A 16,701-nucleotide genomic window follows, 5' to 3' on the forward strand; every position below is an offset into this window, starting at 1 on the left:
CAGGATAAATTTGTGTCTAAATCAACAAATGCAGCACTAAATTCAGATCATTACAGCAGTCCAAGCATGTAAGAGGCAAATCATGCAGTCAATACTACAATAGTCCAGCAAGCAATTCATGCAAATTACTGCATTTTCCATTTACACCACACCTTCCCATGAACAATAAGTCCTGCGAGGATTTTGACTTACCTCTTGTGAGAAGCATCTCCAAAGTATGCATGCTGAAGAAATACTTTTTTTAAATAATTACACAAGTAATAAAAGACTATATGGATATCTAACCACTTCTTCCATCTTACAAGAAGGACATAATGTATAATAAAGGAATCACGTATCTGAGCCACATGTGTTCCTCCAATTGTGTGATTATCTAACACAATTTTGCTTTAATATATTTATTGCTGTTAAGATTCAGGATACTGTGTTATGACTAGGTAATTATTGGCCTAAGGGCAACTATGCAATCTCTGATATGAGGTGGTATCCTGTGAAAGCCAGTGACTCTTCAGCATTAGTTTCCTGTTGCTTCACAACAGTGTTGACCTATTGCTAGGCTTGCAGGCCCTTGTCTTCATGGGGGACTTCAACCATCCCGATACCTGCTGGAGGGACAGTACAGCCCGGCACAAGCAATCCAGGAGGTTCCTCGATTGTGTGGAAGACAACTTCCACTTGTAAGTAATAGAGGAGCCAACAAGGAGAGGTGCCATGCTTGACCTTGTGCTCACCAACCAGGAAGGGCTGGTTAGGAATGTGACACTCCAGGGCAGCCTTGGCTGTAGCAATCATGAGATGGTTGAGTTTGAGATCCTCAGGACAGTGAGAAGGGCACGCAGGAAGCTCACTGCCCTAAACTTCAAGAAAGCAGACTTTGGCCTCTTCAGGAACCTGCTTACTAAGGTTCCATGGGATATAGCCCTAGAGGGCAGGGGGGCCCAAGACTGCTGGTCGATATTCAAGGATCACCTGCTCCAAGCTCAGGAGTGTTGCATCCTGACTAGAAGGAAATGCAGCAGCAGGGCCAGGAGACCTCCATGGATGGATAAGGAGCTGCTGAGAAAACTTAGAGGGAGAAAAGAAGCTTATAAAAGGTGGAAGCGAGGACAGGCGGCCTAGGAAGAATACAGGAACGTTGTCCGGGAAGCTAGGGACCAGGTTAGGAAAGCTAAGGCCCAGCTAGAATTAAATCTGGCAAGGGATGTGAAAGATAATGGAAAGGCTTCTATAGGTACGTAGCAAATAAAAGAGAAGCTTAGGGACAACATGAGCCCTCTCTGGAAGCTATCAGGAGAACTGACCGCACTGGATTTGGAGAAGGCTGAGGATCTCAACAGCTTCTTTGCCTCAGTCGTCACTGGCAAATGCTCTGACCACACTGCCCAAGTCTTGGAAGGCAGATGCAGAGACTCTGAGAATGAACACCTTAGGCCCACCCTAGGAGAGGGTCAGGTTTGAGATCATCTTAAGAACCTGAATGTGCACAAGTCCATGGGACCTGATGAAATCCATCCACAGGTCCTGAAGGCGCTGGTGAATGAAGTTTCTAGGCCACTGTCCATCATATTTGAAAAATCATGGCAGTCAGGTGAAGTTCCCGATGACTGGAAAAAGGGCAATATAACCCCCATTTTCAAGAAGGGGAAAATGGAAGACCCAGGGAACTACAGACCAGTCAGTCTCACCTCTGTGCCTGGCAAAATCTTGGAGCAGTTTCTCCTGGAAAACATGCTAAGGCACATGAAAAACAATGAGGTGGTTGGTGACAGCCAACATGGCTTCACTAAGGGGAAATCCTGCCTGACCAATTTGGTGGCCTTCTATGATGGGGCTACAGAACTGATGGATAGGGGCAAAGCAGTAGACGTCATCTACCTGGACTTGTGCAAAGTGTTCGACACTGTCCCGCACAACATCGTTGTCTCTAAATCGGAGAGGCATGGATTTGACAGATGGACCACTCACTGGATAAAGAACTGGCTGGATGGCTGCACACAAAGAGTTGTGGTCAACAGCTCAATGTCCAATTGGAGACCAGTAATGAGTGGTGTCCCTCAGGGATTGGTGTTGGGACCGATCTTGTTCAACATCTTTGTCAGCAACATGGACAGTGGGATTGAGTGCGCCCTCAGCAAGTTTGCCGAGGACACCAAGCTGTGTGGTTCAGTTGATACGCTGGAGGGAAGGGATGCCATCCAGAGGGACCTGGACACGCGCGTGAGGTGGGCCAATGCCAACCTTATGAAGTTCAACCAAACCAAGTCCTACACCTGGATCAGGGCAATCCCAGGCACAGCTACAGGTTGGGCGGAGAAGAGATTCAGAGCAGCCCTGCAGAGAAGGACTTGGGGGTGTTGGTTGATGAGAAGCTTAACATGAGCCTGCAGTGTGTGCTTGCAGCCCAGAAAGCCAACCATATCCTGGGCTGCATCAAAAGAAGCGTGACCAGCAGGTCAAAGGAGGAGATCCTGCCCCTCTACTCTGCTCTTGTGAGACCTCACTTGGAGTACTGTGTACAGTTCTGGTGTCCTCAACATAAAAAGGACATGGAGCTGTTGGAGCAAGTCCAGAGGAGGGCCACGAGGATGATAAGGGGGCTGGAGCACCTCCCATACGAAGACAGGCTGAGAGAGTTGGGGCTGTTCAGCCTGGAGAAGAGAATGCTGCGTGGAGACCTCATAGCAGCCTTCCAGTATCTGAAGGGGGCCTACAAGGATGCTGGGACTTCATTAGGGACTGTAGTGGTAGGACAAGAGGGAATGGGTTCAAACTTAAATAGAGGAAGTTTGTATTAGATATAAGGAAGGAGTTCTTTACTGTGAGGGTGGTGAGGCACTGGAATGAGTTGCCCAAGGAAGCTGCGAATACTCCACCCCTGGCCAGGTTGGACAGAGCCTTGGGCAACATGGTTTAGTGCGAGGTGTCCCTGCTGATGGCAGGAGAGTTGGAACTAGATGATCTTAACGTCCTTTCCAACCCTAACTATTCCATGATTCTATGTTTAATCTGTTGGCTGTTACCCCATTTTTCCCATTTTGGCACTGGTCTCACACCAAATAATAAAAAAAAAACACCTTTCTTACGCCCCCCAAAACAGAACCCCAGAAGAGAGCTGAAAGCTTTAACTTCCTTGCCATTGCTGCTTGTTCAGGGAGCTTGTGTGATCAAGATGTCTCCAAACCTGGAAAAATTCAGATCCAGATCATGGTCTAAAGTACAAACTCAGGTTTATTTCTGATTTTTGTTATTTAGAAAGCCTCATTTGCTGGTTCTGATACATACCAGTACTAGTTAGGTTTACATAGTGCTTGAGTTGGGTGAAAGACATTAGAGTGTGGGTCTAAACTCAACAAGACCTCATGCATCAAAAATGGGAAGAACAACTGATAGCTTATCAGCTTCTAGGCCAAGTAGGGGTGTCCATCCCTTATTAAGCTCATACAGACAAAGGCGGCAAGGAAGTTAAAGCTTTCAGCTCTCTTCTGGGGTTCTGTTTTGGGGGGCATAAGAAAGCTTTTTTTTATTATTTGGTGTGAGACCAGTTGTCCAGCACAGAGCTAAGTTTAATTCTTATGGCTATGCCATAAGGGCTCACAACCTCTGTTAAACTCAGAACATAGCAGAAGCTAGTCCAGGACTTCACAGATCTGGTGTTACACAGTATCTTTCTTTCCATTTCACTCTGTGAAGGCTTGTGATAAGAAGCTTCCAGCTCCTGCTGAATTAAGGAACTGTGTTGGAGATGCTTCTTTTCACAGATTCTTCAAGATCTGCCTCTGATGGAATCAGCATCTGTACTTAGTTCTGAATTTGGAAGGGCTGACATCATGGAGCTGCTCCCTATTTTAAAGGGAAATCCTTGATTGTGCCAGAATTAGTGGCTAGGAGCTCCCGTATTCTCCTGCAAAACTGAGTGGCAGCAGTGAAAAAATCCCCCTCATTGTAAGCACCAGTCTACTCAGAGTACAATATTTAAGTGTCCAAAACATGGTATTAAAGGAATCTGATTACATCATTTTCTCCTATTACCAATACTGAATATTTAAATTTATAAAGATGCAAGTTTGTTGACTGCAGCATGGCTGAAGGTCCTTTCCTCCTCCCTCCCCCTCCCTCCCCCCTCAAGATTGAGTCAAAGAAAAATTCCTAACAGTGAAATATCTTTGCACATGCAAAGGACTGTCTTTATGGTGAAAATTGATTATCAAGTTAAAGTAAATGTGCCACTACAGGTAGTGTAGATACATTCTGACACTGGCACATGAGTATGTTGCAGTTAAATCAGAGATTATAGTGAACCACATCTTTTAAAGCAAAAATGTGGAAAATTTGATTTGCCTGCACACAGCTTTTCCGATTCATAATGAGGATTTTTAACCTTATTATCCGCACAATGAAATAGTCTGATTAACAAGTTGGAACACCATTACAAATGATAACTTGCACTTAAGCTGTTTTGTCTGAAGAAGCTCTGTTATCTTGGATATCCAACGATACTGATAAGGTAAATGACCATAAAAAGCATACTAAGTGGTGCCTGAGATTGAAAATGTTGGGTAGTACTGGAAATAATGTTACAGGTATTCAGGATGCTGAAAAAACCAAGTCATTTTCATTCAGATACCACTCTGGATAATAGTCCTTATTTTAAAATTTTGTAGCTGTAATGCTTAAGGATTTAACCCATGATTACAGGTCATGAAATGAAACCCAAAGTGTATTTATTTCAGCAAAGTACTACCTGAGTTTAATATTGGAGATCTGTACCTTTTCTGGTATCTAATTGTCTTGATGTTACATGTCCCTCACATAGTCCCTCCCCCCACAAATTAAACAGCTCCACTTAAATTCCTATAACAAATAAAAGTTAGGTAAAACATTAAAACCAGTTCATTGTGCCCTGCCAATATATTCAAAGATGCACAGATTAAGAAATATTATATGATGTGGATTTACTGGATCCCTACCTCTATTCTACTTTAAAATGAACAATGATGGTGTCAAGAGGGGAAAAAAAAAAAAAATCACAACAAAACTAGTTCCTACTCAGCTGGAGGAGATAGAGAAGAAAATGCCTAATTTCAGTCAGGATTGACTAAGTGTTCTAGAAAGGTTTTGCTACCTTAGTATTTTTTTGATTAGACATAAGCATACAATATAATGGGAAATGAGATTGTGGGCTCAAAACAAACTATCCAATTTCATGGAAAAAAATTCCAAACAATAATAAAAGACAAGACACTTAGGACATATCAAAACTGAAGGCAGGGCAACAATACCAGTACTCTAAAATGTAACTCAGTGTTTAGGCTAATAGTCTTCCATTTTAAACAAAGTAAGCTCTTTCTTCCTGGACATATTGTACTGCCATTCCTCATGTCTTTTAAATTCTCAATGGGTGATTGCTGAACCAATGTGACCAAGCAAACCTTCGTAAATACTTTCTGTCTGACTCATGGCATAGAGCATTGCAATTACTGGTTAAACATTTAGGACAACACTAAAAAATGCACTAAGAGCAAATATTGTCACAACTGCAATGACAACTGTTAGCAAAACTACAGACTTCAAAAACCCACAAAAAGAAATCCTTCAGAGCTTTGTTGTGAATTTTCAGTCAGCATATTAAAAAGTATTAAGAGTTTCCTTAACATCCCAAGGCTTGTGGGAGGGGAAAAAAAAGGACCAGAATGCTGAAGTAGTAAGAAACCTGGCAGAACTATTTTCAAAGAAACCCACAGAACTGACTGATGCATAAGCAGGGTTGAATTTCTGAAGTATGACAAACAATCAAAAAGTATCCAAAATGATATTACTATACGTACAAATGCATTTCATGCCATCACGCGCATGCCGATGTTCACAGCCAGCACACTTCCACCCTGTGAATCCAGGCTTGCAAGTGCACTGTCCAGTGACAGGGTCACAGGGGACAGGCAGGGAACCGTATTGATCACACTCACATTCCTGGCAGGAGCCTCCTGGAGTTTGGGGATTTCCCATGTAGCCAGAAGAACATCTAGACATCGCAAATACAAAACCAGGTTTGGCCAACTGAGCGGCATAGTGTATGACAATGAATAATTGGCAAGATTGGAAACAAAATGTATATGAACATTCATTCATGAACTGTTAAAAAACCATTCACGATTCACTATGCATTCATAGAGGGAGAAATACTACAAACTGTCCAACAAAGTGGTAATAGCTTTTAACCAGGACATTAAACAGTCTAGATGGAAGGAGTATGCAAAAGTGATTCCATATCCCTAGCAGTTTTCAATTAAACTGCTATTATACCATGACAGAAAAGTTTCTACATCAGCAATGTTTGGTCTATAGACCTTTTTTTTCCCCCCTTTGGACACTTGTGTTATGCATCAGAAGTGAAATCTCATAGTAGACACTTGCTAATTTTGATAAGCTTAATCCCACAGCGTTGCTATGGATGGGACAACTGCTGTTTAGATTATTAATGTAGAATGTCATCATTAATATGTTTACATGTAAGTGTCTTTTACAGTCAATGCTCATGAGGTCACAACAGTCACTACAACAAGGGGTATGAGTGACATCAAGATACACTATAAGCATAGGATCTAATTTTAGATAAATTTCATATTTTTCAATTTAACTTCTGAGGCCCAAGGGGAAAAAAAAACCAAACCCACAAATCAGAAAGACTAGTACAATATCTGTGTTATAATTAACACTGATTATCAATTTACAGTGGGTGTACATAAAAATTGCCTATTATGGCTGAGTTTTAACAACATATAAAGAGGAAGTAACTTATCCGAAGGCATGTATTTAAACATCAGTAAACACATGCTTATAGTATTGAAGGACATTGCTCTCCATGTCTTCCCCACTTTTCATTGTCCCTCTTTTTCTTTTTCCATTCATCCTACCTTTCACAATGTTGGCCTTCATATCCAGGTGGGCATGCAGTACACCGGTAATCACTAGGTCCTTCCGCAACACAAGAAGGGCTAAAACTAAAACAAAAGCAAATAAAAAACTGTTTCCACTCTATTGCATCATTTCACTCAGATGTGCAGAAGGGCCCATGGTAAACTCCGCTCAGTGTAAACGGCAGTATTTTATCTGTTTAGAAACATCTGTGGGAAACCCCTTCTTTCTATTCAGAATTTTGTGAATGCCTTGCTGTGGTACTGGCACAACTTAGACAAACACTAGCAGGGCCATATCAGAGGGAATGGAGTCATAGAGGACATTAGATTTTTACTAAGCCATGACATAGATGGATAACTTGTGACTGCAGTTTATACCTATGGGAATTGTGCAAAGTAGCATGTTCCTGGAATATTAGTATAGTAAGTGCCTGCACAGACAGTTAAAACAAACAAAAAGGGTAGGTAGGGGAAAAGAAACACAACTAAATAGTGTAATACTGTAAAAACTCTTTTAACTCTTTGTGGAAGAAGAACCAGAAAAGCACAGAGGTGGCTAACGGTGAGCCCAGATCTTCTTGGTACACTACAATCAGCATCTTACTCTAACTTGCTTATAAAGCATTAAATCAAGTGCTTGAATGAGTATATAAAATTACACCTTTGCAAAAATATGTAAACAAATTGATCTGTTACTCATGAACTCATTATTCAACACATTTTCAACTCTATAAAAACAGATCCACACCCCTAGGAACAACTCTTTTTTTTTTTTTTCAACTCATCATCTTTGAAGCTGATTGTGCAGGAGTATGAAGACAGTATCTAAAATCTTAGTGGAGTTTTGTAAAATCTAACAAATAAAAATAACAGCTACTAGCCTGCAGAGAGGGACTCTTCATCAGGGACTGTAGCAATAGGACAAAGGGGAATGAGTTCAAACTTAAACAGGGGAAGTTCAGGTTAGATATAAGGAAGAAATTCTTTACTGTGGGGTGGTGAGGCAATGCAACAGCTTGCCCAAAGAAGTGGTAAATGCTCCATCCCTGGCAGTGTTCAAGGCCAAGTTGGACAGGGCCTTGGGCGACATGGTCTAGTGTGAGGTGTCCCTGCCCATGGCAGTGGGGTTGAAACCAGATGACCTGAAGGTCCTTTCTAACCCAAACCATCCCATGAGTCTATAAAATTGCACTATACCATTCACAAATATCAGCATGCCAAGCATGACATAATAAGCTAATAAGATAGCTCATCACCTATCTGCATTTTATGCAGATTATGGTCACTTGACTACCATAAAACAGCTGCAAGTAGTTAGATCTTTTTTCCTTAATAGTATCTTGAAGAGCTTTCACTAAGCTGTACAACAAACAAATCCAAGGTGTGATATGCTCATTTTCCACCTAATTCTTTAGCTTTATGGAATGGATCTATCCCACCTAGGCCTATCCATCTAATAGTTAGGCATGTAGTCTAAGTGCTAAATTCAAGCATCTTCTATCAGCAGTGGAAAATGGAGATGCACAGACAGGCATAATTTGACATATATTTAAATATCTCCTCCCCTGCCCTCTCTCCAATGGTGGTTTCCTTCAGTTTTAACATCTATAGTTGTCTGTCCCTGCATTTACTACACAGGTATTGATGGCTAGAGCTAACAGAAGTAGAAATCCCATCCATGACATCTAGTGACATCTGAGTTAAGCTCTGTAAAACTCAAGAAGTTCTGTTTCTGGACATGCTCAGAACTGACTCCTCTCTTGACAGCACAAAGAAACTGGATAACTATCTTAGGATAAAGCGTATTGACTAATTTCAGACTAGGTGTTATTCACTTATCTCCTATAAATTGTTTTGAACAAAAAAGTCCTCATGACCACTTTTATGTGAACATGACACAAATGGCCCTGACAACATCTGCAGGCATGCAAGCCTTGTGGCTACATGAGGCATTGGCGCTTTCTGCTTCCCTTCCTCACGCAGCTCAGCATTTTGAGTGCACTCCCAGGACACGTGCTACTGGAGCCCCACACCTTTCTCAACTGTGAAGCACTTCAGTGACATCCACTTCCTGTGTTTTATGTTAGCTTTTAGATAAGGTACTGAAGTGATTTCTGGAGCACAGTGTGGAGAATGTATCTGCATTCTTGTACCAGGGTGCCATAACCACCCAGGTGAAGAGTCCTGATCACTTTCTGATCTGACACCTGCATTTTCGGACAACCAAAGGTTTTTAAGTCCCCCCTCCCCCTTTTAAGCCGCTCCCAAAAAATAGGATCAAACGATATTTTCAGCACTTCCTACTGCCAGTTAGTAACAGAAAAAGTTTTTTCCAGTGTATCTGGCTTGATGTGCAAAAATGATAAGCTTGGTCAATCTTGTTCTTTGCTACTTGCATGTCCTTTCTTAGTAGGTAGAACACACAATAAAGTAATCACAGAAAACATTCATGGAAAAGGGTACAACTCAGAAAAACTTTTGGTTAAGACCACATTATAACTTTCTGAGATAAAGTGTATTTCTTTAAGCCTCTTTTATAATTGTTTTGGTTGTTCTCAGTGTAGTATTTATGAGGTTTGGAAGTCTTCCTAATAACACTTGCCATAGATGAAAGATCATGATGTGTTTAGCTACTTATATCTGAGAAAGGGATTCTCTCCTTCAAAATAAACCTCATACCACACCAGAATGATAAACTGAAGAAAGAAGAAAATTAAAAAAAAACAACAACCCCAAAAAACCCCCAAACCAAAACTGGCTGAAATACTCACTAAAACACCCTAAAGGTCAGACAAAGCACAGAAAAATGTTTTTAAGGAACACTTCCAACCTTTCAAGAGAACAATCATGAAACACAAACCTTTTCAGAGCATACTATGGTATGATGCCAAGTATCATTAAGAGCTTCTCAGCAAAACAACAAACAAATCTCAAGCGCTAAAGTATTATCTGTTGGGAACGTGTGGAGACATTGTGGCAAAGCTCATTAGCATAAAGCAACCAATAAAATTTACGCTGCAATAACTATATTGCTTTTAAATTATTCTATCTTTCACAAATTGCCTTAAACTCATGTAACATTAAATAAGGAATCAATAAATTCCACAGTGGAGCAAGAAAGGCACTGTAACGCATTTATACCAACGTAATATATGAGCACAAGACTTTTTACAGCTCCCCGGTGGCTATATTGTACTTGAGTTCTGCTCTAGCTTCATTTGTGAGAATACCTTTATAACACACATTCATTATCTGTTGAGTATTGCATTTTCTAGCACTTATTAATTTATTCATCACAAATTAACAAGGGAGCAATTTCCAACTTTTAGAGGAAGATCAATTAGCAAAAATAGATATGAAGCTTTTTAGTATGGCTTCCATGGTGCACTTCTCCTGTAGCCATCTGAAAAAAGAACACAGTGAGCCCAAAACAAAGTTCTTGCATGCTGGAAAAGTAATTTTGTGCCATGAGTTTGCTTACTTACTTGTTACTAGAAATGGGTAGGGGGCAAGCACAAGGCTTACAGTCACCCGGAGAACCTTGGACAATGCCGTAAAATCCCAGTGCACATCTCTCACAGTGGTGACCAGCAGTATTGTGCTGACAATTCTGCAGAGGAAGGAGACAGAATTAAAGTTGTATTTGCTAATTACAAGAAAGCAGACAACATTTTGTTCCCAGCCACAGGGATTCAAACTTACTTCGATTCATAATTCCTCTCTCCCTGATATGATTCACAGTGGGACTGCTCCCTTTAAGCATCTATCAAATGCCTGCTGAGTTATATATGGGTTTACAAGGAGAAAGAATGGAGGCCTGTAGCTACCCAGATGTATCCTACAGAATTTCTTATCCAATTCACCCTTCCTTCCCTCCTTTGTTCCAGCTGCTGAAGCAGGAGAAATAATCAATTAAAATTCAATCTTACTGTATCAGGTCATGTGTATTATTACCTATAAGGGCAGTGTTGTGTTTATTGCACAATACATGGTACACTGCCTCTTTTGTTTGCAGGTATCTAGCCTTTATTTTTACACAAACAGTAATTCTGAGGAAAAAAAGCACTGCATAATCCGAACTCTAAAAAAATCAGAATGGAAAACTTTAAAGGTAGATGGTTTGCTTTTATGACCCTTCTTGAAGTTTGACAATTCAGGTATTTAAGCAAAATTGGATTAAAATATTGTGTAACTGCTCTAAAAAAAAAAAAAAGGACAACTTACGAATTTTACATGAAGTTAAACCTAGTTCATAAGTTCAGGAATGCAATACCTGACAAACTGATGTTTCAGAGTCACACATAGTACTGTGCCCGTGACATTGACACACAACACAGGCGCCTAAGGACTGAGCAGGTGTCCTTCCCGCAGGTGGAGATGGAAGCCTATAAAATCCTGGAGAGCATGACTGCAGTAAAAAGGATGCAGAAGAAAACAGATCATTACAGAGTGGACTGAGTATGGAGAGCATTGCAAGCTCATCTTTCCAATCACCAGTTTTTACAAGTTGTGAAAAGAGCCTGACAGGCTTCCAGCTGTGTTACAAACAATATACAGTACTTTACAGATAACAAGAGCCAGCCCTAATTGGAAATATTGCTGAAAAATCCCTGGAGCACTCCACTGGCACCAGGCTTTTCAGATTACAGCTTAAGAGACCTTTCATTCAGATGCAGAACACCTCACTGTTCTCATAGTGCATCAAGCATCACTCCTTTCATTTCTTAAGAATAACGTTTGTTTTAGAAATAAATCTTTTGCATGGACTGTAGAGAGCAAGCATAATGATTCTGTTTCCTTTGCTTTTGGTGAGTTTTTCAGGTTTGACAAGCTAATATCTGCCTACGTACTGTCTGATGGGTAACAAGCAAAAGCTGAATGATAATCAAGGAAATGGCTGCAAGGTCGCATTATTTATAGCTATATAATTTAAATAACATAAAAATACAGAATTCACGTCTTGAGACTATCAGCCCCCAATAAAGTTTATCTATCACTAAGTCTCCTCTACCCCAGCTTGGCAATAAAATTCTGAGAACAACCCAAAAATTACTATCAAAGCTGACACAGGCAAAATCAAGCACTTGATCTGTATTTCAGGCTTATTATGCAAATCTACGAAAGTGTTTACATAGCTCCCAGAAAGCACACAACTATGGCAGCATACAAATACAAACAGAATAATTTTGATAGTTCCAACCATATGGGTAAGTGGACACAGACGAGTCACTTGCCCCATGTATAAGTCCCACCACGTAGTGGTGCTAGGAGCCTATGAAAGCTGTCTGATGAGGTCATTCCCTACCGTCGACCACAGCTTCTGCTTTTTGGAAAGGATGGGAATAGTATGCTTTTCACCCACTAATAACATGGATGCAAAATCAAATAAAATCTGGAGTAAGTAACTTTTCATTATCAAAAGCAGGATTCTTTTGTCAAGCCCTAGCTGACATGCTAGATTCTATTCATACGACACCACTCTGACAGTTTTATGATCATTGCCAAGACCTCCAGGAGTCTAAGTTTCGGAAAAAACACAAACACAATTATTTTCTTTAGGATCACAAAGAAAGCAATCTAACTCACTTCTGCTTTTCCTCTTTTAACTTAGACTATATTAAGATCCCTGAAGCACAGAAACAGTCTATCTGCTTTTTCATGGTTTATGAAGAATTCCAACTTAGATAAACAATCTCAAATGAAAGTAATTTTGTTTCTTACTATAATTTCCTATTTTTTTCCTTCCCCTCCATCCTAACAAAAGTCCTTGTCCAAACATGGTACAAACAACAGCTTTACAAGTTCTGAGGGGCTTTAGGATGGGGTATGAACACGTGGCATATCCTCAAGCAAATCTAATCTCTGACTGGTTTTTTTCTGATATGCTATTGACACTGTTCTCACCTATTTTGATCTAAGCATTTCTGAGATGAAACAGAACACAGACAAAAGATGAAGCAGACTACATTTTTCATTACTAGTTTGGAAGTTTTTCAGAAGTAGCCATTAGTAAAACTCTCAGCACTGTTTTCTGTGGCTGCTACTGAATTATAAAAAAGGATATAAACGTCACTCCTAGTAAAAACTGCTGTGCACATAGTCCTCACAATGCAATTACAGGATAAATCATGAAATAGATACATTATATCCTGTTAGCATTTGCTTAAAAAATGCCTGGGTATCAGATGCTTTGTGCTCCTGCTAAAATTAAATAAGCCTTCACAGAATGCACATAACCTTCACTAAGCACACTAAAAATAAACTAAGTTATGAGCATGTGAAGAACGCACAATTAGGCATGAAGTATGAAGGTTGCAACTGAGACATTTATTCCAGCCCCTGGTGGGTGTGAATTAAAATAAAGTTCAAATTACATTATCATATATTTTCCTTTGAAAATGCAATTTGTTATAGTAATTCCAAAAAAAAAAAAAAATAAAAATCGGTACTTCTGAGCAAATGCTGGAGTTCATAAATTTCTCACATTCAGGTGTATGCTCTTCATGAAATAGTGTGCAAATAAAATTACTTAACTCACTTCCTTGCACAGATTTCCTATGAACTCACTGTGTTTCTTCAATGCAATGCTATGTAACACCTGAAGGGAGCAGACTTCTCACAGATAACAGGGCATCTTCCCTTTCATTTACTCACTCCAAATTTTCTTCTACTGCTAGGTTGGGGGAACCCTTTACAAGGTCACACTTAGAAAGTCTGGGGGATTTGCAGAATACTCAAGGTGTTGTTCCCTGCTACCTCCACCTAGCAATTACAACACAGGCGTTTGGAATTGCTAGTGCTGCTTAAAAACGAAAACATGGTGTTTTTCACGCAGCAAGACTGCCAGCCTCATCATCAAGAGCATGGAAAGACAAAAATATTAACTTCTGCAGACAACGTATTACATCTTAAACAGTTTCCCTGGTACCTATCATAAGATCCATTTTACAAAAGCATACAAGTCAGCTGATTCTCTACAAAATCTGGGTAATTTTGAAACATTCAATCTTCAGCATGAAAATATTTACATAAGTAAAAAAATAAATATAACGCATGTAGAACGAGCACCAAGCTCACTTAGTTGACCAACACCAGGAAATTTACCAAACTTCAACAGTTCAAGACAAAAGTTTCTATCAGTATCAGATCTATTTTATTTTAAGACACAGTGATTTGACTGCTTCTAAGAATAAAGCAAAATACACTATTTAGACCATGTTCCAGAATTTCTGCTCCTTTTTACAAGCAGCTCCGTTGCTTACATAAGGGGTATTGAAATTTGGTAGGAGGCAAGCTTCTGTGTGTGGACTGAGCAATATCTTGTGTGAGTCCCATAACAGCACTGGAAGAACAGTAATTGTGGTGAAGTAAAACGGAAAGATGTCTGCCAGAACTCAGTGGTCCTCTTCAAGGTATTTTCATGGATCCACTTGGATAAAATACAAGCATTCAACAAACTGACAGTTTGAACATGCCAGTAAAACATTTCCTAAGGCTTTGAAACATCTTCCATGAAGCTTCTTTCATGAAGCGCAGACGTGCTAAAGAAAGGTTCTCATCTACATTTTTAATGCCTTTGCAGTGCTATATGGGCAGTCAAACATGTAAAATGAAAGCAAAACAGACAACTTTCATCTGATTAGTGTTGGTCCACAAAGGCATGCTACTGAAGTTTCAAGAGGAAAGATCTGGGGAATCTACAGGTCTCACCCTTAACTGCTTTTTTGACCAGATGTTCAGGATGCACTATTTCAAGTTTTTAAATTTTGAAATGACTTTTTTAAAATTTTGTTTGTTATTTAGTTATTCATTATAACACAAATATTTAAGAAATCAAAATTGAAATGCTGTTTTAGCTTTTTTTCAAAATGAAAAATTTTCAATCAATCATACAGCTATTAAAATTTATATTTGAATGCTAAACAAGGCAAACTTAAGTCTGGGAAGCCTCTACAGAACAGAATTTTTAAAATTCTGCATGGCTCTGTTTAGAATGCTTGGTGCTAACAATTTTAATAACAATTCTTTTTGTTTTCAAATTTGTTTTTTATACTTTATTCAGTTGAATTTTACCCAACTGACAGATATTTAAATTTTTAGGAACAAGTAGTATGCAATCTTTAATTATTCACTATTACAAATGTTAATTTGTAGTTTACTTGCAACTATCAATAATTTATAGAATTTTTTTTTTTTTGACATAGAGGTTTCCTGTATTTTTCTCTACAGATTTTATGAATTGCAGTAATGATAAATTGATGCACATTGTTCAGTCTTTTGGAGGATATGATATCATAACTGTGTTGTGTATTATGGCCTCACCATAACACAAGAACATAGCACAATCTGTTGTACTTACAATCTGTAATACTATTGCAATAGTATTATGCCCTTATCTGTCCAAAAAGGCTTGATCAGTCAGCGTCAGCTGCCCAATTCAGCCTCAGAGGTGCTAACCCAGTAAAGCTCACTTTGTGTATTCTAAGTATTTGAGTCATTGCTGTGGTTTCCGTTGCATATTTGCCTAAAGCAAAGAAAAAAAAGTGCTTAAAATCTTTGTGAGAGAGCTGAGAGAGAAAGAATAAAAGTAATTAAACTAAGGGAGAGTTGTTGTCAGTTAAATGAATTGATACTCTTATCACACCTTATTAATCAATGGCCCAAAGAAGGTACCAGAAGACCAGAAGTCAGGATAGTACTGTACCTCACAGGATAAGCCGGTATAACCCAATGGGCAGTCACATTTCTCAATCAAGTAAGCCTGAGGAGTCATCCCAGATACAGCACCTACTTCAGCAACTTCTATCGAGATCTCAGAAATCCTGAAAAAAAAAGAAAAAAAAAAGAGCAAGCAATTCAGATGAGATTAATCAAGCACTAGCTCAGCCCCAGCTAGTTCACAATCAGCTGGCACAGAAACAAAAAGTCTTACTTGGCTGTTTGTAGGCTTCTTGATCAACGGCAGACAAACAGCACTATTTTTGACTCTCCCAAGGAAACAAGAAAGCTACCACTACCTCCAGTCTCATTTTCTATATCCAGGCAACAGTATAACTAACTTTTCTCTCCTGTTCGATTCTCTCTTTTTTTTTAATTTCTTTTCAGCCAAACTATTAACAAAAGCTCATATCTGATTCTTCATTTGGAGGGACTCATTAAGAAATTGAAGTCACATATTAAATGAAGTTCCAATTTATGACTCTCAGAGGTACGGTAATAAAATTGTTCACTAAATGAGCTTTTAATGAGGCAACTATTTAAAAAAATAAAATAAAAATCTATCCTCAGCAACTAAAGCAACCTAACAAGCTCTAAAGCAGACTTCAAAGACATTGGACATTTGCCTTTTTGCCTGGCATTTTAAGATCTGTAGTCAGATATACGTTTTGGGGGGTGGGTTTTGTTGGGGGTTTTTTGTTTGGTTTTTTTTTTTTTTTCTTTCTTTTTTTCCCCTTAGGAATAATGTAGACACATAAGCAATTTAAAGCAAACAAGAAATACTACTACAGAAGCATCTGCTAGTATCAGAAAGGGATATGTTTTATGGTAGAGTTTCTGACATTTTAACCATCCAAACATTTATTTGATTACATTAATACATTAATACTAATATTCTTGCCTCCCGACCACTCCTTGTCTTTACAGCATGCATGCTGACCTGCCAAATAGGGTTGAATATATCATGGACAAAGACACCCAACATAATATCTAATGAAATACACTTAATCCTAATACACCACAATGTGGTTCTTTTAACTTACTTCTTTATTTTGGGGGTTTGTTAGTT

General features: G+C 39.2%; 1 protein-coding gene across 1 annotated transcript in view; it reads right to left on the minus strand.

Moving 5' to 3' along the window:
• Positions 1-16,701, minus strand: part of LAMA2 (laminin subunit alpha 2) — a 369,886-nt gene that overhangs the window by 94,290 nt on the left and 258,895 nt on the right. The window contains 5 exon segments of the mRNA XM_030489189.1: positions 5,826-6,019; positions 6,912-6,998; positions 10,400-10,524; positions 11,188-11,322; positions 15,619-15,736. Of these exon segments, the coding sequence (XP_030345049.1) occupies positions 5,826-6,019; positions 6,912-6,998; positions 10,400-10,524; positions 11,188-11,322; positions 15,619-15,736 (659 nt within the window).

This window comes from Strigops habroptila, chromosome 6 (genome assembly GCF_004027225.2).
Source record: "Strigops habroptila isolate Jane chromosome 6, bStrHab1.2.pri, whole genome shotgun sequence".
Classification (NCBI taxonomy): Eukaryota; Metazoa; Chordata; class Aves; order Psittaciformes; family Psittacidae; genus Strigops; species Strigops habroptila.